This window comes from Prunus dulcis, chromosome 6, assembly GCF_902201215.1.
Source record: "Prunus dulcis chromosome 6, ALMONDv2, whole genome shotgun sequence".
In the NCBI taxonomy this organism is placed as follows: Eukaryota; Viridiplantae; Streptophyta; class Magnoliopsida; order Rosales; family Rosaceae; genus Prunus; species Prunus dulcis.
The window spans coordinates 26,119,435-26,141,998 of record NC_047655.1 but is presented as its reverse complement, the minus strand read 5'-3'; the positions used below and the strand labels follow the sequence as shown (position 1 = coordinate 26,141,998).

Below are 22,564 nucleotides of genomic sequence, written 5' to 3'. Positions count from 1 at the left end.
CAGTCTCACACGCTTGTTAACCACAGAGGCTCTGATAAGCATACGAGCTCAAAAAATTAAAAGCTCTGATAAAAAAAAAATACAAAATACAACAAAAAGCTTGACTGTTCTTAAAACATTAAACACACACCCAAACCCAAAACTGAGTCAATTGACAATGTTCCATGCCAAGCTACCATCACAGCCTTTACCAAACGACGTTTTCCAAGCATCAAAAGCCAAAGCCATCCTTGCCCTCTTGCAAGGATGCAACAGCCTCATAAGGCTAAAAAAAATCCATGCCTACGTCATCACCAACGGTCTTCAACACCAAACCGCCATTTCAAACAAACTGCTCAACTTCTGTGCTGTTTCAGTCTCCGGCTGCTTAGCCTACGCTCAGCTTCTCTTCCATCATCACATACAAAACCCACAAACCCAAGACTGGAATTCCATGATCAGAGGCTTTTCCCAAAGCCCATCTCCTCTTCAAGCCATTTTTTACTACAATCACATGCTTTCCTCTGCTTCTGATTCTTGTCCTGACACCTTCACTTTCTCGTTTGTGCTCAAGGCTTGCGAGAAAGTTAAGGCCCAGACCAAGTGCAAAGAGGTTCATGGAGCCGTGGTTCGCTACGGTTATGAGAACGACGTTGTTGTTTGCACCAATCTTATAAGATCATATTCTTGTAATGGTTCGATTGATACCGCACAGAGGGTTTTCGACAATATGCCTGAAAGAGACTTAGTTTCTTGGAACTCTATGATTTCATGTTACTCTCAAAAGGGTTTTCACCACGAGGCCTTGAGAACATATAATCTTATGAGAAAAGAAAATGTGGGTCTTGATGGTTTTACTCTTGTTGGCTTGCTATCTTCTTGTGCTCACCTGGGTGCGTTGAATACCGGAGTTACAGTGCATAGAATAGCTCGTGAAAAGGGGCTTCTGGGAAATGTTTATGTTGGGAATGCGCTTATAGATATGTATGCCAAATGTGGCAACTTGGATAGTGCTCTTAGTGTCTTTGAGAGGATGCAGAATCGTGATGTTTTTACATGGAACTCCATGATTGTTGGGTATGGAGTACATGGTCGTGGGAACGAATCAATCTCTTTTTTTGGGCAGATGCTGATGGCAGGAGTGCAGCCAAATTCCATCACATTTCTTGGTTTGTTATGTGGATGCAGTCACCAAGGCTTGGTAGAGAAGGGTGTTGAGTACTTCAATGTGATGAGCTCCAAGTTCAATATTAAACCTGGAATTAAGCATTATGGGTGCCTGGTGGATCTTTTTGGCAGAGCTGGGATGCTCAAAAAGGCGCTTCAAGTTATTAGGACTTCGCTTGCTCAGGACGATCCAGTCCTATGGCGGACTCTGCTTGGCTCTTGCAAGATTCATAAAAATGTAGAAATAGGAGAAATTGCTATGAGGAATCTAATCCAGCTACGGTCATCAAATGCAGGGGACTACGTACTTCTTGCTACGATTTATTTTAGAGAAAAAGATGCAGATGGTGTTGCAAGGATGAGAAAATTGATTAAAACCCAGGGAGTGAAAACCACTCCTGGTTGGAGCTGGATTGAAATTGGTGATCAGGTTCACAAGTTTGTTGTGGATGACAAGTCACATCCAGATGCTAATGAAATTTATCAAAAGTTGAGGGTTGTTGTTCATCAAGCTGCTCTGCATGGTTATGTGCAAGAGGGATCTCTTATCACAGTGTCTGAATTTAACTCCACAGACACAGATTGCTTGGAAACTTCCAGTTCATGTCACAGTGAGAAGCTGGCAATTGCTTTTGGCCTGGCAAGAACTCCAGAAGGAACATGTTTACGAATAGTAAAGAACCTCAGAGTTTGTAGAGATTGCCATTCATTCACAAAATTCGTTTCCCAAGCATTCAATAGAGAAATAGTTGTCAGGGATCGAGTTCGGTTTCATCACTTCAAAGGTGGATTATGTTCATGTAAAGATTATTGGTGACTTATTAGCCAAGTGATTTGAATAAAAAACAACTGAGCATTATAAATCCAGTCTTCAAGTTTTAGATTTCAAGCAAGTGGAAATTAACACATCAATGTCTATTTCTTTTTAATGTACAAGTAAAAGATGCCTTTTGTGTTTCTTCCTGAAGAAGGGTTCCAATCCTCATCCTTATCCAGTTCTATTGAGTGTTATATTGTCAACTCCTTCAGAATAGCAATGGCAATTAACTATTGACTTGCATGCATATTTAAATTCCTTTTTTTAAAATTAAAACAGAATGACTCACAATATCAAAATGCAGCATGCAACATGATTGTCCTCTTCATAACTTTTCAACATGGTGTTTGGTTCTGGATTTCCTCTGTCTCAGCCTGCCATTTTATGCATTTGGAAATTTCCAGTATACCATCACATTATGTTGGTCGCTTTCAAGAAACCCAACTAATCATTCTTAAAGCCAATGACATCTAGCTGTTTGCCAAACACATAAGTTCCAATAAATAGTACAAAGCATTAGTTACAGTCTACATGGTCCTTGAGAATATGATTGTTGAATTTTGGAGATGGAGACCCTCCAACCATGGGGAGCTGGTTGCAGTTATGAACCTATTTCAAACAGTAACAGATGACAGAAAAGCCATTGTGGGAAGCGACCTCCAAAAGAGGACAAAAAGTGAGAAGGATAAAATAGAGCACGGCTAAAAGAAGGGAGTCTAATTAAAGGAGTTTGTGTGACCCCACTGTAGTAGGTTAATTCGGTTGGAGGATGGATAGAGTCAGTCTTAGCTTTGCATACGTTCTAACAACTCAACCAAACAACAATGGCAACCTTTCACATGAAAGGAATTTGTTTATTTTGTAACTTTCTTTAAAATAAAAAGGGTTGGAGCTATGTCATTTCATAAAAAAAACTTGACATACAAATAATTAAGACCCTATGGATTGTCCTATTTCCTTGGTGAATTATGGACCATATTCGTGATTCCCCTATGCATGTTTTTTCTTTTGCATCCTCATGGTATTTCCAAAACTTGATACTACCATAATGTGTTTTTAATTGTAACAACTTATATTGGTAAGCAGTTGTTAAGATTAAGAAGTACTAATGAGAAAAATTAATGAGCCTTTAACTTAAAAATATGAATGGTTGGTTGAACGTAGTTTCAGAGTTTTTGAAAATTGAAAGAAGTTGATGAATGTAAGTATCATGTATATTAGAAGCCAACATGAAGACTATGACTACCCAATCCAATTATATGAAGTAATTAACTAAAGTAATTTACTTCTTTGTAAATTATACAATGAGTATGACTATCCAGATTGCTCGATTTGCTTTATATATTGGTGCTTCTGTCACTTGGTTTGAAGAGCCACCAGATTTTATTTTAAATGTTTTGTTTGAGGATTGTAACATATAGTTTTTACATGTATGATCATAAGGGGACGAGACTGCTCTATCGGAGGCAAGATTCCTCCCTTTCGCGGTTGAGGGAGTAGGCTACAATGTAGTCCGACGACCATATGTCCATTTGGTGTAGAGTACTCGCCTAATCCTCTAGGACATAGTCCGATTTTTATACTTGTTTTCACTCATCATCAATAAATTTACTCTCACCTTTGTCTCAAAACAAAAAACAAAAGAATAGTACAACCTAATCACAACTCAGGAAGAATAAAACTATCCAATTACTAATAACCATTGAACACATTTTTTGTTTAACAAGCAGGAATGTGAAAGTGAGTGATGCTTCTCACGGGGTCCAAAATCCCAATGCAGAGAGACAGAGCCATTGAATTGGACAAACGTGTTGGGAAGAATCGTACCTAGCATTTCATTTTAAATACAATTAATTAAGCATTAAAATAAGATTAATCATAAACAAAAATCAAGATAAAATAAAGTAAGAAATCTATGGGAGGCAGATCCGCTGGACGCGCAAATAGCCGCAAATGAGGTCAACGCTCCCAAAACAGAGAGAGGAGGAGGAATGCGTGTGGTGATGACTTTGCTTTGGGTGTAAAGAAAAGAAGGCATGCCCCATGCTTTAATTTCACTCACAAAACACACAACAAATATTTTTACCAGCAAAACAGGAATATTACCCATCAAGCTTTCAACCTTCAACTACCCCTTGCTATAAATACTCAGCCTACCTCTCCCTTCCTATTCATTCACACATCATTCTCTATACATTCGGTCCTCTTGACAAGTTTGCCTTTCTTTCTAAGCAGCAACAATGGCGGCTCTCTTGGCACTACTTGTTCTGGCTTTTGCCATGGTCTTTGGCAACTCTGCTGCTGATCCTGACTTGCTTCAAGACATTTGTGTCGCCGACCTCGCTGCCGGTACTCTTCTTCTTCTTCAACCATCATCTTTGTTTCAAATATTTCAGTATTATAGTGCTAAAAGTGAACACCAAAAACCATGGAAAAAGGACCGAGCATCCCACTTTTTTTTTCTTTTTCTCCTCTATTATTAGAAGTTGACCCTGTTCATCCTTTTTCTTTTCCCTTTAGTAACTGTTTGTGGAGCTTCAAGTTGAATGATTTGTGGAAAGATTGTTTGATGTTTCTTTAGATTATAACTGCTGCAACTTGCAGCTGTGTCAATATTCTAGCTGGCTATGCTTACCCTTTGTTTAATTAAATTTTGTTGTTTTAGCTTACTTTTCTCTTTTCACTTTAATGTTTTTAAGCTTAGTAATCATGAGCTTATTTGACCCCAGGAATTAAGTACATTTAGCTAATACCTGAAACTGATTAAGAAAACCCAATTCATGTTTTCTAGAAATTAAGTAAAAATTTAGTGGAAGTTTTGCTTGATCCTAAGTGAATTGTGATGGATAAACAGGGGTGAAAGTCAATGGGTTCGTCTGTAAGGACGCAGCAAATGCAACAGCAGAGGACTTCTTCACCGCTGGGCTAGCCAAACCAGGCCTCACCAACAACACCTTTGGCTCACTGGTGACTGCAGCCAATGTGCTCAAAGTCCCAGGCCTCAACACTCTCGGAGTCTCACTGGCTCGAATCGACTATGCCCCCGGTGGCATTAACCCACCTCACACTCACCCCAGAGCTACAGAAATTGTGTTTGTGCTTGAAGGTGAATTGGACGTTGGGTTTATAACCACAGCAAACAAGCTCATCTCCAAGACCATCAAGAAAGGTGAAGTCTTTGTGTTCCCGAAAGGGTTGGTTCACTTCCAGAAAAACAAAGGGAAAGTGCCTGCTGCTGTGATAGCTGGATTTAACTCTCAGCTGCAGGGCACCGTGAACATTGCTCTCACATTGTTCGCCGCCACACCGGACGTGCCGGATCACGTCTTGACCCAGACATTCCAGGTCGGCACCAAGGAGGTTGAGAAAATCAAGTCAAGGCTTGCTCCCAAGGCCTAGAGGCTTTTAATTTCTCTGTGTTTTGTGTTTGTTTTACAATTTGATGGGAATGTGCCGTAGTTCATATTCATAAGAAGGCATTGTATTTTCTTTCTTTCATAGTCCAAATTTGTTTGCATGGTTTAGTTGATCCGGTGGTTCCTGCAAAATTGTTTACATGTTGTAATTGTGTTTTTGTTCCTCTAGTGGTTCCTAATAATACACTTGTCTTTAAACAGCTGCACTGACTAGCTACCTAATTTGAAATGATACCCTCCCTAAGTCTTGGTTCATTTTGGTCCACTTTCTAACTAGAAATTCACCAACCTTTTTGTGGATTTTTTCGAAGTTCTGTTCAGTTCTTATTCTTCTAGCATGCAAACATTAGTCCTCTCCCGTAAAAATTAAACTTTTTTGGAAAATGAAATTATGCAAAAATAATTGTTACTTCTTAAGGATCCAAGCACCAAGCTACGGAGAAATTTTTGTATGTTCTGGATGAGACACACCAACCCCAAAATTAATTGAAAATCCCATCCAGTTCAAAATATTTTAAGGACGCATGCAGTAATAGGGAGAATAATTAGCAGAGTTGGGAGAGATTAGGTGGAGAAAATGTTTTGTTTTAGGCAAAATGACACTCACAAAGAGGACCACTCTCAATTCTCATCACAACAAACAATGAAAGAACAAGATGATTCAATATGTTACAATCCTTGTATATGACTGAAAAAAAATATCCTAAACATATTATTGTATGTTAAAATCATGATTAGCTGTTCCTAATGACACTATCTATTGTTTAACATGTTTGCTTACTTGGAAACTAGTAAATACAATGCCGTTGCATGTAACCCAACGTTTCAGCCAAATGATTATGAAACAAAAAAGAAAAGAAAACACGTTGCTTCTGCTCTGCAACTCGGCTTTCTTTTCCACTTGAATAGGCAAGAAATCCGGCAGTGAAGCATGGGCATATTAATTTTGAATTAACGTTTAAATCAAGGTATTGTATAAAGTAAACAATATTCGCATTCATCTTTATCCAAGTCCCCGTCTTTTGGAAGAATATCAAAATCACTGCAACGTGGTTGCCAATTCAAACACAAAATATAAAACAAATGTTTCCAGTTGAGGCTAATCCATCAATGTTTTGCATCCATACACACCTTAAGATCCAGTATGGGTGGCAGAAGTCTCGTTTCATATAACAATTACAAAGCATTATAAATACAAGACTAGTATAACTCAAAGGTCAAAAGCCCTGTTTTGATTCGTCAAAGTTTTGGATTAAAGTTCTATCATTCCATAATAATATGAAGTTTTCAATCAAAAATGAAATCAACTATCAGTAATGCAGTTAAACACGTCTGAAATGGGAAGTAGAAACACACTAAAACACAGAAAGATTTCACTTGAATCCGGTCTGCTGCCTGCCATCGGGGATTGCGAATAGGACTATTGGCTTTGAAGACCTAATGTAGGGAACATCACATCTGTAATAACCTTTCCTCTCAAGCTGCAATACATCCCCTCGCTTGAGATTTCGCATGTTGGAATCCCCAAGGGCTGCAGTCTCCTTTTCTGTACAGGGGTTAAGTACATCAAGGAAATCTTCTCCTTCCTCAACCTGTAATCACAAGTTACAAAACACAAACAGTAACAACAGAATCAGCTCACCATGGATAAGCAACAAATCACTTTACACACAACTATCACATTTGCATGAATCAAGGTTCATATGGTTGTTAGTCGAGATATTTTGCTAACCCCAACCCCACAAGTTCCCTATCCATCCTTATGAAAAGAAAATCCAAGGTATTCTACAATCCACAGATTAATCACTTCCAATAAATTTTAGATCCATACATTAATACATAAAATGCTAAAATATGATAATTTTACAGTCGTTGAGTGGAACAAACCTTCTTCTTTGTGATCAGGTAGTCAAACTCCATCAAACACAGCTTAACTAGTTCATCTGTTTGGGGTAGCCATGTAAGCTTCAATTTCGTCGTCTTGACAGACCCCTCAAGATTCAAAACCCCTGTGAGTTTGAGGTTTCCATCTTGGTCTTTCTCAATCCCTTTGACAATGGCATTCCCCCAATCCATCAAGGTCACTTCCTCATCTACCTTGATGGACTCTGCATCAGCAGACTCTAGCCATATCGTCCTTGTGTATGTTGTCGCCTTCTCTCCAGCACCTTCGTACTTCTTGTGCCTGGGAATGATGCGAACAAAAGGTTTCTCAGGGCCATTAATCAGCGTCAACAACACACGACGCTCTTCAACAATCGCAGTATGTCTTGGACATACTGGATCAATTATCTTCTTATTAATGGTCCAGAGTTTGTCCCATTCCATGAGATTGAGATTCTTTGAAGCTCCCTAAAACATAAAGAGTATAAAAATCAGTTATGAAATTAAAACATTCAAAAGGGTGGACATTGTATACAAATAAACTAGTACCAAGTAAGGAAAAACAATTGATGTAAGGACATAAGAAGCAGCAGGAAGGCATTATATGTTAGGCATAGATCATAACTGCTTTCGTGCATCGTACTAAAACAGACTAGTGTCTTACCTGCTCAAGAATGAATTGTATTAAAGCTTCAACTTTAAGACCTCTGCGCACAATTCCTTGAACAGTTGGAAAACGAGGATCATCCCATCCATTAACCTTCTCATTTTGAACGAACCACAAAAGCTTGCGCTTGCTGAGAAGTGTATAAACCATGTTCAACCTACTAAATTCATATATATGTACTTTTCGCAGTCCCATGTCCTCTTGAATTCGATAGTACTGAGCATTGCGGTCGTGATACTCACTAGATCGAAGTGCATGGGTAATACCTTCTATAGAATCAACAAAGGGACACGCAAAATCATAAGTTGGGTATATCTTGTACTTGGATCCAATCCTATGATGTGGCATTGGATTGCAACGATAATAAACTGGATCCCGAAGAGATTTGTTTGGATCCTGCATATCCAGTTTCCCACGGACACAGCACTGCAGACCCCTATCAGAACCAGCAATCATTTCCTTCCATAGTTTTAGATTCTCCTCTACACTGTTTTTTCTGCATTTTGATTCAATGCCATCCATCCTTTCCTTCTGCATCTCCTCACGTGGTGTGTCATCAACATATGCTTTACCCTGGTGAATCAAATTCTCAACCATTTCCATCAACTGAGGGAAGTAATCTGAAGTATAGGTAACCGTTTCATACTTGATACCCAAAGTCTCAATATCCTTGAGAAGATTGTCCACAAACTCATTGCTCTCTTTTGCAGGATTTGTATCATCAAATCGCACAATAAGCTGACCCTGATACCTTTGAGCAAAATACTGATTCAACAAAGCTGCTTTTGAGTGCCCAATGTGAAGAAAGCCACTGGGTTCGGGGGCAAATCTCAGTCGAACCTTTCCCATCTCAGCTTCTGGCAGATCTACTTCAAATGTTGATCTGCTTCCTGCTTTACCTTTCTCAGATACATCTCCATTTACACTCTTTGATTCCTGATTGGCTTGAGTGCCTTTTGATTTAGTTTCTGTTGGCTTTCCCAAGCCTCTCTTGCCAACGAAGGTAGCTGTGACTTCATTCAGGGCATCACCATATTCCGCTAATAGCGAATTGAACCACCGAGAAAGGTTTTGGTACTTTTTTGACTTCCTCAAACTTTCCCATCTTTGCCCAGTTCCTGCAAAGCATAGATTGTTAATTATGCATATAAAATATAAAATATAAAAAATCAGTTACAAATTCACTATTAGAAAACTTGATATTAAGTACTGAGAACAGCCAACAGATGAATGACTGTCACTACTTAGAGAACAATGGGTACAAATGGGATCATCAGTACGTTTTAGCAAGTGGGCATTCAGATTTCTGTCTTCAAATCAACTTAATTGAATTTTCAGTCTCTTTTTTTTTGGTGGGAATTGAATTTATCAGACTTTTTTAATTAAATGGAGAACATGTAATCAGTTACAAATTCTTATCCAAAAAAAATATTCTCAGTTACAAATATTATCTAACACCAACTCAGACAAATGACAGGTGGGACTCTCTATGCCTCCGCACTCACATTGAATTATGAGAACAAATAAAATAAAACTCATTTTCCAACAGTATAACTTACTACTACTGAGGCATTGACGACATGTATAAAACTTTTCCCCAAAATTTCAATTTTTGAAATTTAAAAATCCCTCTCGTTTTAAGCTTTAATACTTGTATTCAGCCACAAATGATATGGTCTTCCATTCCGTTTTGTTTTTTTTTTAAACAGCAATCTGCCTTGCTGTTGTCAATTGATCTAACAAACATGGGTGATTGGTAAGATTTGGTTCTATTTCACTCACTTTTCTTCAACCTACTCTGTTTTGACATTATTATTTTTATATGCAATCCTTACAAACTGATTTTTTAACTATAGGAGCTGTGGTCGATTCCTAGGCCTAAAGATTGCTTACAGAACAGAAGAATGGTTGTTCAAGTTCAAGGTTAAACCTCTGGGTTTCTTCTTTTCCTAAGAAAACAAAATACAAAATAAAAAAATTATGTGTGATTCATCCACGGGATTGCTTAGTGAGAATGGTTTTTTGTTGAAATGTAACCATGTTACAAATCCTATTGTATACTTGGACATCACAAATTGAAAGGCAAAAAATTGATTCAAAGCAAAAAGAAGAAACCACTGGACAACACTAATTAATGGATACTTGGACATCACAAATTGAAAAACTTCATAAATTCAAATCAAAAGGAAGAAACCGCTGGACAGCACCAACTATTACTAAGTGTGAAAGTTTTTTTTTAAAATATCTAAATGCATTTGGAGACTGATATATCAAGTGCTAAAAAGAAAATTATAAAGAGGCAGTTAAACTTAAGAGATGTTAAAAGAAAATAATAAAGGGACTGATCACTCAAATATATTATTTATCTATTTTGTATAATCGGATGGACTGATGACTCAAATGGTCTCTTTAGAGAAATACCCACCCCAAGCTAGGACACTGTTAAGTTACTGGTGGCTGCATAGTTGCTATTGCTTAAAGGGGGCTATTAATTATCTAAAATTAACAAAAGACACAAATTCAAAGCAGTAGCTAGTCTTTGTTTTTTAGTAGTGTATGAATGTTTACATAAAGAAATCCCAGTAATCCATAGTTCGAGACCTATCCTTCAATTTCTAATTCTTCACATAACCATGGCAAATAAAGATAAGAATTAAAGAGGTAAAGAGAGTGAGAGAAGCAAAGCAATACCTGCAAGACCTGACCAGATTGCTATATCGGCAATGGAAAAAGAGTGATCAACGAAAAAACTTCGGCCTTCCAAATAGTCATCCAACTGTTTGCATGCATTCTCAAACGCAGAACCCTGTGAAAGCACAGGCGCGTACTCAAGCCACTCATCAATCCGGGCAGCTTGGATTGCATTCTCCCCATACAAGTTAGCAATTCGACCGATATATCGCAGAAGCACAAAAGTTCCATGCAATTTCAACCTAAAACGAAGGACATTCAACCAAGCTTGAAAACAAAGACTAATACAAACAAATCAATAGCACAATAAAAATAGGGATTACCCATCGGAGAAGTGCAAAAAATGAGGAGAATCAGCGGATAGCGAGTTGTCGGTGGGGAGAGAAATTCCGGCGAGCTTGGCCGCCACGAGCACCGAGAGCGGAGGGTTCTCGGCGGCGAACGAAAGCACCTTAATCTCACTCAAAATCGTTTCCGTATCTCTTTCCATTGAAGCCATCTCACTTGGAGCCCTAGTTGGAGAAGGCGAAGCCAGAGAGACGAGAAAGTTCTAGTTTCTGAATGTGATTTGTGCAAGAAGGAATGGCTCTGTATTTACAAGGTCCCAACCCAGTTTTCCTGTTTTTCAATTTCCGGGAAGTATTTTCCTAATATGAATAGGAAAACCTAAAGCGAAGCCCTTTTTGGTTGAGGAAGCCTTTTCCCTTCGGATTGGGCCTTAATTGAATAGTAATTAGTTAGACACAAAAATACAATACTGGGTTTCTAACAATGGGCCCAGTTGTTGTCAACTACCCATATCAAATTCGAAAAATGTTCATGTTCTAAATCAGCAGCAGCAGCTTGCTTCCTACTTTGATCATGGCGTGTGCTCAAGTAAACTGTACCTTGTGATTTGAAGTTACCAACTTCAAGTGAAACCTCAGAGGGCAAAGAGTCTAAGCCGCCCAGTAGATGGTTTTTAGTGACAGCATTTGGGTGTTCATTGTGCCACATATTTCCAGCCACCAAATGGTTCTGAGTTCAGCAACCTCTGCAAATCTGAATTCGTGTTTAATAGCATTTAAGCTTTATTGAGAGTAATTAAGGCTTTAATTAGAGAATACAAACCTTGATTGAAGAAGAGGTCTCCAGGTCCAATACAGAGGATTACATGCCTATGTAATTGAAACATCCCTTGCACTTAACATGTAACATTTTTTACTTCTTGATTTCTCTATTGAGAACATATGTTGTTCATCAATCAGGAAAATAATTATTGGGATTGATATCATATAAATTCATGTTTTTCATAACAAAAGAAAAAATAAACTCTCAAAATTTAACCATTTAATTAAAACCTTGTGTGGTATAGCCTTCTAAAGCCACTAGTGTATCTGCAGGCAATCAAACAAATATGAATTTTAGTTGATTGTATAATTCATATTTGATCTACCGTCTATCAATGCAAAAGGAATCTTTTGAGGTATTTTCCATGTATTCTCTTTTATTTTATTGCCAAAGGCTGCAAATGCAATAATAGTCAAATATTGGATCTCCGGGAGATGTAAATGACAAAATATGCGCAAAGCAGTCTTCGGGAAGTGATCCAAAGTCATCTCTAAAAAAGTTATAATGTTCAAATAGTTTGAGAAGAAGTGTAGGACACAGAGAGAGCAGGAACAATGGGGGTTTGGAAGATGTTTCAAGTTTTGTTTGACTGGTGTGATAATGCATGCAGGGAAGCACCTATATTTATAGCAAGCTTAAGCTACTAAATTTGTAGCAAAGGGTTGCCAGTTCTGTCGTTAAGATGACAACATTTTCTTTTTGGGGCCTGGCCAATATCATGACAACAGACAGTGAACATATTTTTGGTTCCAGTCAAAATCATGACAACATTATGAAACTGAACATATCATGAGAGAACAATAAATGGCTGGTGCTGGCTATTGTGCACCTGGTGTGCCACAGTTGAGCTGCTGTGTTTTTTTTTTGTGTTTTTACCTAATTCTAGATTTTGTATTGTGTTAGGCTTTATCATATATATATATATAGGTAAGCTTCAAGGATCATAATGTATTTGTATTGTATTGATTGCATGAATCTCTATTAGCCTTGTCTAGATTTTCTCTTCTTTTGTTTGTCTTTGTTATTCATTTTGTGTTCGTCATTGCAAAAAACAACAAAAAAAACTTTTCCACCCAAAAAAAAAAAAAAACCTACAACGCATTAATAGGGAAATATTATTTTGTTGAACATATAAATACTTTTTTTAATAGAAAAAATATAAAAATTGTAAGTAGAAAAAAATTATTCATTACATTTTTAGCTAACATAACTAGTCTACCTGTCGAAAAATTCATGGTTTCGCTGTGAATAACTTCCATGGAAGCACAGACAGCTTTAAAAATCAATATACTATTGCAAAATCTTTTTTACCATTCCTTTTTCTAATCTTCTTCACATATTTCTCTAGAGTTGTGCAACTTCATCACAAGGTAAGACCATTTAAAGAACAAGACTGAGACAGACGTGCATATTTACAAGTTAAAGCGATAACGAATGTTCCAAAGAAAAAAGAACGTTAATTGAAATTATAAGGCATATCAAAGATGCAAACCCTCAACTATCAATCCTTATATAGGCTGTACACTTGAGAATCTGTGTTATTTTCCGTCGAAAATTGTCTTAGATTAGGACCTCAACTTGTGTGCAGCAGCAAGTTCCACGGATATGATAAAGGTTGCCTTGCCCGCTTCCCTGAGATACCTTACATCTCCGTTCATGAGCTTCACCAGTCTACTGCTCACGAGCAGGCCAATGCCCTCCTCGGATATGGCTATGTCATTTCCAAACATCTGGTTCAGCAATCCTTCCGGAATCCCACCACCCGCATGTGTTATCCTGATCCAGAAATATTATTCAGCATCTCATACTAATCGCCAAACTTGTAATACAAGCAACCCACTTATACATGAGATCAATAGTAGAGATCAGAAAACCGTTTGTTTGTACAAGGTGCATGTTAAGACATAGTTCAGACACATCAATGTTGTGAATTTAGTTGTGAAGCTTTACCTGATCTCCAAATGCACAAGATGAACGGATTGTCCTAACTGATCTTTGGTCAAATTGGCTGCAATAGTAAGCTGGCCTCCGGTTGGCATAAAATTCATTGAAACGGCTAAGAAATCAGCCAAGACTTGTTGAAGCCTAAGACTATCCCCATACAAGGTCTCATTCATGATCTCTTCTGCTGCGTCATGGACAATCCGGATACTCTTGGCATTGCTCTTAATCATTACTTGACTGACTGAGGCAAGCAGTACTTCATGCAAAGTGAACTCCACCATTTCCAGGTCCAAGTAGCTGTCAAGGGATCAGAAAACAGAGAATTATTAAGACAACCAAGAATATCATGAAGTAGTTGTGTTAATGTGAAGTTAAAATAGAAAAAAAAAAATCTCTCGTCAATGACTGGAATTTATCTTACCCGTCAATGATGGTATCAAGATCCGAGTCATCTAGTATTTTGTTGAGCTGGTGCTGGCACTGGGCACTAGTATGCAGAAGCTGTTTTTGCTCTGTTCCCAACTCAGTACCCTCCATCATTTTCCGAGAAAACATTATACCAGCTAAAGGATTCCGGATCTGCCTTTTAATATAAGACAATTCTTTCGATCTCTTCACAGCAGTTTGTTCTGACAAGCGCTGGACATGGAGTGCTTGTTGCAGCTCTGGGCTAGCTAGCTGCAAGAAGCAAAACACCCCAGTGACTGAGCCCTCACTGTCCAATTTCTTGCTCACACACAACAGGCATTCTATGTGCTTTCCACTGCGAGCACTGAAACCAAAAGGAACCTTTTCGGATACCTGACCTGTCATGGCATGGTTAAGTACAATACCAAGATTTACGAAAGCTTCTTGACTCTTCAGAGGACAACAGGCTATGTTGATCCCAAAAACTTCCCCCAACAGCATTTTATCTATTACCTCCTCTCGTTTCCACCCAGTTAACTTCGTCATCGCTGGATTCCACTCAGAACACCAGCCAAATTCATCAGTACCAAATATTGGGGGGATCAACGGGTTTGGGTTCTGTACAATTGCCTTGTAATCACCTTCAATCCGGGTGAACTTGTCCATCACAGTCTTCTGACCAGTGATATCCTGGGCCACAAAACAAACCCCCACAACATTTTCACGAATGTCTCTGCTGGCACAAGCATTCACAACTAAGCTGATGGGACCAAGGTCACTCCTAGAACCATGTGTTTTTATCTCAAATTGGATGTTTTGTTCCTCTTTGCCTGATCAAAAGAAAAGGAAAAGGATGAACTTAATACAAATAGAAGACTGCAATTGAAAAAAAGATAAACTCACATAAGAATCCAAACATGCATATGTGCTAGTAATATTTGACAATCTAAAAATGCCTAAGGTGTCAAATAGGGTTATGACATACCATGCAACGCCAAGTCCAACATCCTTTTCACCATTTTAGTTGAAGAATCTTCCACGAGCGAGAGCAAATGGTTTCCAATTGCTTTATCAACAGAGAGACCTGTTAACTCAGAAATTTTTGTATTCCAACCATTAACCAGCCCATCAACATCAACCGCCAAAATTGGAACTGTGGCTGTTTCAATCAAACGGACCATCTCGCTTGTCACTGCTTCCAGTTCTTGCATGCCTTCAATTTTTAGGTCACTAAGCTTTACATGGATTGCGTTGGGGTTTCCATCCACAGTTTCAACATCTTTGAATGCATTCCTCAGAATAAGCTGCAAAGAATGAATTGCATCCATTTCAAAGTCCTTCCAAGGTAAGCTCCTTGACTTGACAACTTCAAGGAAAGCCTTGAATGATGATCTAGGGTGCATTCTCCAACCATCATCCTTCTCACCAGATTCATGTTTTGCACCACCCCATCGAATTTCTGCCGCAGTGTGGGATCGAAACCAGAATAGCATGTCCTTGGAAGTTATCCTCACAGCTGCCATTCCACATACTACATCACCAAGAGCAAGAGCCCCTGGGAACCCTGCGTCATGCAAACTATCCGTACTCAAACCTGTGGAATCCATATGGTACTCAGCGAGCCACGAGGCTATGTCATGAAGCTGGAAGTCACTTGGAGTTATGCCAAGTCTCCATATCTTGCTCTTGTATAATAGGGCAGCTCCATCACATTTCACTAGATCCATAATATTAGGGCTCTGTGACACAATACCCAAGGGTGCATCTCGTAACAACATATCACACAACAGCGTTTGGGTGCGCAGGATGTTCTTCTCAACCATCTGATCTTCCAACTCTATTTCCTTATTGACATGGATGGCAAATACTTGAGCTAGAAACTCACAGGCATACCTGAGAGGGAAAGGAACAAATCTTGGACTTGTATTATGACATACTACCAAACCCCAAAGTCTCTTTCTTTTTTGAGGCTGAACAGAATCAGGACTGGCTACCTCATCATCCCCCTCGTTAACCACTACTGCCATAACAAGAGATGCAATAGATTCCATATTCTTCATATATTGTAAATGGCAACTATGTGGGGATCTTAGGGTTGAACCGCACAATGTGAGATCAAATGGAAGCTTCTCATCTTGAAGCACCTTCACCTGTTTTGCACAACAGTCAACAATCATTCGGACCTTATTCTTCATAAATAGGAACCGCGAAGCCTGAGGTATGTCAGTGGATGGATAATGCAAACCTAGATACGGCTCCAGGCCAGGCTTCGTAATCTCAGAGACCACTTCCCCATGATCATCATCATGAAATTTATAGGCCATCACCCTGTCATAACCGGTGAGTTCAAAAACCTCTTGGACCATTGTATCACAAAGCCTCCCCATGCTCCCACTAGGCAAAGACTGCAATCGGGCAATTGCTTTAGCTGCCAGCTTGTATGACTGCAGGGCCCCAGCAGCAGTCATAGGGACTTCATAAGGCTTCACTGGCTCGAAGTCAATGATCAAACTGCCCGTTACTCGATGGGTTATTGCATAAAAAGGCTTGCCAGAGGTCTTGCAATGGACTAAGATGGGATTCAAGAGAGAAACCTCTCCGAATCCAAGGGCCTTATGCAATGCAGAGGCACTAGGGGCAGTGAAAATTGTTCTTATATCTGTTCCTACGCCAAGAACAGGGTAGTCCCCAACGCTTGGGACTGCATGACTGACCATGGTCAGCATTTCAGGGGCATTCTCACTGTATGCAATGACCTTGAAAGTTTTCTCATCTAAGGCTAGCAAGCATCCGAATGGCTGGATCAGCTTGCCTTTCTGTATGTGATGGAGATAAGCAGTGGTCACTTTGTCTGCCCTAGGTTGTTGATCCCCTCCAACTGAACCACTAACGCGCACCGAGTTCGAGTAGTCAAAGGAACTACCTGACTCCTCAAAATCTGCATGCAGCTTGGCATCAACAGTTGTCTGAGCAATAATTCTAGCACTGTGTCTAGACCGCCCTGAATTGGTGGATGAGTCGCTGGGTCTTGAAGAAGACATTCTCACATAAACTGAGAACGGAAAAGCACAATTACTTGGAAAGATATAAGAGGCATAACAATATGAACCCCTTTTAAAGATACTGCTAGTATTGATTCCATAAAATAGTTAAGCTGATTCTACTTATGATCGATTTAATCTTCATCACAGCCATCACCATGAGGATCATTGTAATACTAAAAGTAAGAATCAGGCTAACATACTTACAAGACCACCTACTTCTGAACAGCCTGTTATTATGCGACTCGATACACAAACCTCCTTCTTCCCAAAACATTAGAAAACAAAGGTCTTTGTCCCATTTGCCACAACTGACACAAACAAATGAAATAATACTTACTGAAACCTTACTGAAAGCGAACAATTACTTAAGTCCACGTTGCTTTGGTTTCTTAAACAAAAAAATTAAGAACCAATTAGTTCGTTAATGGAAACCCAAATGAGAAAAGGTCAAAACAACTAGTAATTAAAGAAGCCAAATTAAATTTATACAGATTATGAGTAAACAACAGTTATAGCATCAAAAAGGAAAAACACCAACTTCCTATAAATAATCAGAACCACATAGCTGCTATTAACAGAAATAAAGATAGACAAGCAAAGGAATGAAAACAGTCAAACCTTTTTAGCTGCAGTCTGCTGAATTCAGTTAGTCTCAGCTGCAAAACTGAGTCAAGTGACCCAACTTATACAGAAAACCAAATTGACGGAGAAAAACTTGGGATTGGTAGAAAATGTTAAGATAATATCCTCTTAAGTCTCAAACTTCAATCCCACTAATCTCGATCACAACCTCCTCTGTCTCCGGACACCAAACCCAGTAGCCAGTAGCAGCACTTAACAGTTAAAGGAGTTGCCTTTAATATAATAAAATTCAAAAGATGTACTATTTTAGTAAGCAAAATCCTCAAATGGGTCCACTCTGATACACAAAACGTTGCCCAAGAAATGGATCCAAGAGAGAGCTGTAGCTGGAAAGCTAGCAAGTTCTATAGGGATGGGTGGGAATGGTTTAGTATGGTTTCCTTTCCAAAAGGGTAAACAGAGGTGGTTGATGACAACCCATAAATAGATATCATCTCATTTTAATATTCTTGCTGACCCAAACAAGTTTCCCATTCAGAAGATCAGGCGGTTCCCAACTGAAAATTGGAAAGAGAAACCAACCCATTGGCCGGGATATATAGAATATATCAATGGCGTGGTTAAGCATGATGATATTATTTCACTGTGATGAATAAACTAATAAGAAATTAGGCTGGGTCACAGCAGAGTGGTGGAGGAGAGAGAGAGAGAGAGAGAGAGAGAGAGAGAGAGAGTCAGGATAAGAAAACAAAATAAAAAGGCATGGCCTTTTTTAAACTCGAATAACAACAAAAGAAAGGGTAAGGGGACTTATGGGGGTCACGTGCAGAACCCAATCCTGTTTGCTGTGTATCAGTGTATTATTATATTGATGTGTATCAGTGTATTATTATATATCAGATACAGTCTTCTGTAGTGTGAGAATACCGTATTGCATTGTTGGTTTCACTCTCAGCTCAGTTGTGCATTGGTCTGTCCCTCTTCACGAGGGTCATCTCTCCTAGCAACCGGCATTCGACGCAAACCACTAGATTTGGCCCATGCGTGGACGCAGTTGGTGTGTAGGGTCCATCTGTTTGCCTTCTTCCTTATCCTTGATGGTCACGTTTGATGGGTGGGGTTACTCGGCTTGTAGGTAATCAAGTTGGGGACATTATTTGTTGGTGGTTAAGTTGGTCCCGTAAGTAGAGTGTGGAGCTTTTGCAGAATTTGTGTGTGAAATATTAATGGGTTGGGTCCAAATTAGAAATGGACACACTGAGACCCATCTTTGTTAAAAGTCTCAAAGATGTTATTTGACGACAAAGAGTCTCAAAGGTACAGTTTTCACTTTTCACCGCCCAAAAAATAAAAAAAAAGGGAGCAAACCTTTTCTCTTTTTTGCACTCCATATTCTTAAGCATCTTATAGCAATGAGCATTTCAGGATAAACATTTGAACATGATAACTTTTGTCGTTGTTCCCCTCTTATTTTTTGACGGTGGAGAATTATCTTTTGGTATATACATTGTTGTTGAAAATGGGAATGCAAGGACGTGAAAACCATTTGTACCAATCTTCGGAAAATGTGATCAACGAATGAAAGCGAAATACTTGGTGGAGGTGAGCAATTTTTCTTCCCGTCACCATCATGTCTTGGAAGAGAGCAAGTTATGCATCATTCATCCATTTTGTACAGATACCATGATCATGAGCTCCTACATGTCATCTGTAGTATATTGGAATATAGAAAATATTATGTCTTATACATGTCACACAGGTAGTTTCTATTATGTTTTCTATTTAGATCGGTGCACTAAATACTAAGTTATATCAAGTTTTGATAAGAGTTTAAATGAAGTTATACCTTGAGGCCCAAAACCTTGTGGAATAAGGAAAGGTTTTGAAGCATATTAAGGGGTCCTATTTATTTCCTTTTTTGCATGAACAGTTGCTTAGTGGGCTTGAAAGATTAGTCAAGTCGGCCTTCAGTGATGAGTAGAGACGACTTGACCTAGCCCTATATAAGCTTAAGGCCCTGCTCTCGTCAGACATGTTCTCTAACCCTAATCTCATCATAAAGAGAGAGCTGAAACAGATTCTGAGAGAGAACAGAAGTCTTGAGCAATTCCTGTTTTTGCTAGGATTGTTGCTGCTGCAGTTGAATGAGTTCAGAGGTCGTGTACTCAAGAAAGATGGCGCCAGGTATGTCTTTACGTATTTCAGACTGTTTGAAAGATCATGAACACGCATATAAAGAAATCTAACAATTGGTATCAGAGCACATGGTTATTCACACACATTGAAATCGTTTTTACAAGCATGCCTATTACGATTTCTCAAACCCTAAAGAAATAACCAAAATTGAATCATACCTAAATTAGTTAATAAGTTTCTTCAACAAATAAAATCTATCTTGTAATTTGTTGATGATGGCACAAGATAACACGTAATTTGTGTAAGCTATAAGTAATCTCTTGCCACAAAGGTGTGATACTTAATTAAGGAAGCTTGCATATGTTATTTGTTAGTTTTGTGAATAAAGTTAAACGGAAAAACTGTTTTCTCTTAACAAATTGAGAATCGGTTTCTTGGAAAGTATTTATACTTTCTTTTGCAAATCCTTACAGATTTGAGCACTCCCTCAATTAATTTTTTGCAAATTGAAAGATTCACTGGATCAAACTGCAAAATATGGACGTTTGATTTTGAAGTTATTCTCGGAATGAATGAGATCATTTATGATCTCACTCATGATTATATTTAATTCAAGCTAGCCATTTAGCTTATGTATCTTGTAGTACAACTCCTAGAGCCTATGGAAAAGGAAAAGCATTTGGCGGTTAATAGGAGCCACTCATGTCAACTAATCATGAATGGAATTCTAGTAAAGAATATAGTGGAGCTAATTAAGAAGGGAAAAGAAGATGAGCTGGAGCGAAAAAGGGTTAAGGTGCAGCAACACCTTATGGAGGACCCATAAGAATATACATGGCTACAAAGGACAGTCTCAGAAGTCTCAGGATCACTGTAAAGCTCAATGTATGCGCTTATGGGAGAGGAAGAAACATCAATAAGCTACTTCGATACAAGAATCTCCTAGTGCAGTCTGTGAAACCTACGCCCTAACCTGAATCACCTGTTGAGATTTTCAATACCACCACTAATAGGGAGATAGTTGTACTTGACCCGTTCCCTACTAGGGAGCAACACTTTCATGGTAGCACGTTGTGACAGGGAGGATTAGATAACTACCTCTTGTTTTCATTAAATATTATTGGAGTAGTTGATTTTAAGTTGGATTCATGATTTATTTTAGAGTTGGATGATGTAGTTTCAGTACCCTAAATAAAGAGAAATTTAATTTATATTTCAAGATTATTAAGGCTTGGTTTTATTTTGGATTCAATAAAGATGTTTTTGTATCTCAGAATTCGAAGACAATAAAGATGGATTATATTGTCTCAATTACAATAAAGATGGTGAAGTTTTAATAACTGAATCGAGTGAGAAAAAGATTAGAAGTGAAGGAACATCCACTAGGTTATGACATGGATGTTTAGGGCACATTTCAAAAGAAAGAATGAAAATTATTGTTAATGAACAAATCTTGCCATTACTGACTTTCGGTGATGATGAAATTTGTATTGAATGTGTTAAAGGAAAACTCACTAAGACTAAAAGGAAAAGTGCAGTAGTGATCTATTAGAAATTATCCACACAGACATTTGTGAACCATTCCCTCATCAAACAATTGATGGAAATCGCTATTTCATTACCTTTTAGATGACCATTCTCGTTTTGGTTATCTATATCTCATAGCAGAAAAGTCTCAAGCTTTTGAATGCTCAAAACTTTTCAAACTGAAGTAGAAAGACAACTTGAGAAAAAAGATCAAAATTGTGAGGTCAAACATAAGGGGTGAATATTATGGATGTTTGATGAAGGAGGAAGATGTGCCAGACCATTTTACTAGGTATCTACAAGGAAATGGAAGGAATTCGGCAACAGAATGGTGTGGCTGAGAAAAAAAAATGAAACTTTGAATGATCAAATTTTGAAGGAGACTGCTTAGTACACAAAGCCAGGAATTCAGTAACAAAAGGGTGTGGCTAAGAGAAGAAATCAAACTTTGAAGGACATGGTTCGTAGCATGATTTCCAAAACTGATTTGCCTAAGAGTCTATGGACAAAAGCGATCAAAACAGCAAACTACCTATTTAATATAGTGCCTAGCAAGTCCATGCCTAAGTATGTAAAAATTTGTTGGCTTTGCCTAGTCATTTAACCAGAACCAACTCATTCTTGTGAACTACGAATTGACTTTCAGAAAACACAACTAGTTTTAGCTCTCAGGGATAATCTAGTATTACATCAAACAATTCATAGTTTTAAACTGCTTCTTTCAGAAAAGCAAATACATATCTGACATCAGTCTAGCGTGCATAAATTTAGGCAACAAAACATCCAAAGGGTTAATTTTAGATCCACATACATCCCATTGGGCAAAAAGAATGTCTTTGTTGCAAAAAGGGTGTGCCTTTATAAACAGGCTCGAAGTAATTGACCTTGTGTTCTTTCAGCATCCTCCAAAATATCTTGGAATCCAGAGAGATTGAATTGCATCAGCTTAGTGTTTCTAAGAAGTAATAAGGAGCACTGCTAATAAAGTTGGTTCTGTAAATTGTAATTTATTAAAAGGCTTAATCTTGCTATAATACTCGAAACCAAACTACAACATGCTTGAAGAGATTAAGTGAGGTGAACTTTTTAGGGAGCTTCACTAATACACCCAAAATAGGGGCTGAAATTGTTTTTTTGTTTTTTTGTTTTTAAAAAAAAAAAACCCCCACACGGAGTGCACTTTAGAAATACA

General features: G+C 38.3%; 4 protein-coding genes across 6 annotated transcripts; 2 read left to right on the top strand and 2 right to left on the bottom strand.

The window, feature by feature from the left end:
• Positions 1-131: 131 nt before the first annotated feature.
• Positions 132-1,998, top strand: LOC117631990 (pentatricopeptide repeat-containing protein At3g56550). The gene has a single exon (XM_034365348.1). It carries the CDS (start codon positions 158-160, stop codon positions 1,961-1,963), a length of 1,806 nt encoding a protein of 601 aa, XP_034221239.1. The 5' UTR covers positions 132-157; the 3' UTR covers positions 1,964-1,998.
• A 1,948-nt stretch (positions 1,999-3,946) lies between these two features.
• Positions 3,947-5,579, top strand: LOC117632951 (rhicadhesin receptor-like). The gene is made up of 2 exons (XM_034366598.1): positions 3,947-4,312; positions 4,818-5,579. The coding sequence occupies exons 1-2, from the start codon at positions 4,204-4,206 to the stop codon at positions 5,360-5,362; spliced, it is 654 nt and encodes a 217-aa protein (XP_034222489.1). The 5' UTR covers positions 3,947-4,203; the 3' UTR covers positions 5,363-5,579.
• Positions 5,580-6,452: 873 nt separating this feature from the next.
• LOC117631629 (glutamate--tRNA ligase, cytoplasmic) lies at positions 6,453-11,263 on the bottom strand. Its single transcript, XM_034364889.1, has 5 exons — positions 10,945-11,263; positions 10,622-10,863; positions 7,928-9,048; positions 7,267-7,731; positions 6,453-6,971 (listed from the first exon to the last, which is right to left on the bottom strand). The coding sequence occupies exons 1-5, from the start codon at positions 11,118-11,120 to the stop codon at positions 6,753-6,755; spliced, it is 2,223 nt and encodes a 740-aa protein (XP_034220780.1). The 5' UTR covers positions 11,121-11,263; the 3' UTR covers positions 6,453-6,752.
• A 1,759-nt stretch (positions 11,264-13,022) lies between these two features.
• On the bottom strand, positions 13,023-18,428 carry LOC117631030 (phytochrome A). 3 transcript variants are annotated; one of them, XM_034363948.1, is made up of 6 exons: positions 17,746-18,428; positions 17,332-17,435; positions 15,069-17,135; positions 14,097-14,913; positions 13,682-13,972; positions 13,023-13,507 (listed from the first exon to the last, which is right to left on the bottom strand). In XM_034363948.1, the coding sequence occupies exons 2-6, from the start codon at positions 17,399-17,401 to the stop codon at positions 13,297-13,299; spliced, it is 3,456 nt and encodes a 1,151-aa protein (XP_034219839.1). In that variant the 5' UTR covers positions 17,402-17,435; positions 17,746-18,428; the 3' UTR covers positions 13,023-13,296. The 3 variants fall into 3 exon arrangements, with proteins under 3 accessions (XP_034219839.1, XP_034219842.1, XP_034219841.1); XM_034363951.1 differs by lacking the exon at positions 17,332-17,435 and having other exon boundaries at positions 13,167-13,507; XM_034363950.1 differs by lacking the exon at positions 17,746-18,428 and having other exon boundaries at positions 13,167-13,507; positions 17,332-17,713.
• Between the last annotated feature and the right edge of the window lie 4,136 nt (positions 18,429-22,564).

Bases quoted from the DNA above. Each gene is read 5' to 3' on its own strand.
- LOC117631990 (XM_034365348.1), top strand. From the start codon at position 158: ATGTTCCATGCCAAGCTACCATCACAGCCTTTACCAAACGACGTTTTC.
- LOC117632951 (XM_034366598.1), top strand. From the start codon at position 4,204: ATGGCGGCTCTCTTGGCACTACTTGTTCTGGCTTTTGCCATGGTCTTT. The intron at 4,313-4,817 runs GTACTCTTCTTC...ATGGATAAACAG, and splicing joins TGTCGCCGACCTCGCTGCCG to GGGTGAAAGTCAATGGGTTC.
- LOC117631629 (XM_034364889.1), bottom strand. From the start codon at position 11,120: ATGGCTTCAATGGAAAGAGATACGGAAACGATTTTGAGTGAGATTAAG. The intron at 9,049-10,621 runs GTATTGCTTTGC...TATGCTTTGCAG, and splicing joins AATCTGGTCAGGTCTTGCAG to GAACTGGGCAAAGATGGGAA. The intron at 7,732-7,927 runs GTAAGACACTAG...TTTATGTTTTAG, and splicing joins TACAATTCATTCTTGAGCAG to GGAGCTTCAAAGAATCTCAA.
- LOC117631030 (XM_034363948.1), bottom strand. From the start codon at position 17,401: ATGTTTTGGGAAGAAGGAGGTTTGTGTATCGAGTCGCATAATAACAGG. The intron at 17,136-17,331 runs GTAAGTATGTTA...TTCCGTTCTCAG, and splicing joins GTTCAGAAGTAGGTGGTCTT to TTTATGTGAGAATGTCTTCT. The intron at 13,508-13,681 runs GTAAAGCTTCAC...TTTCTGGATCAG, and splicing joins CTTGTGCATTTGGAGATCAG to GATAACACATGCGGGTGGTG.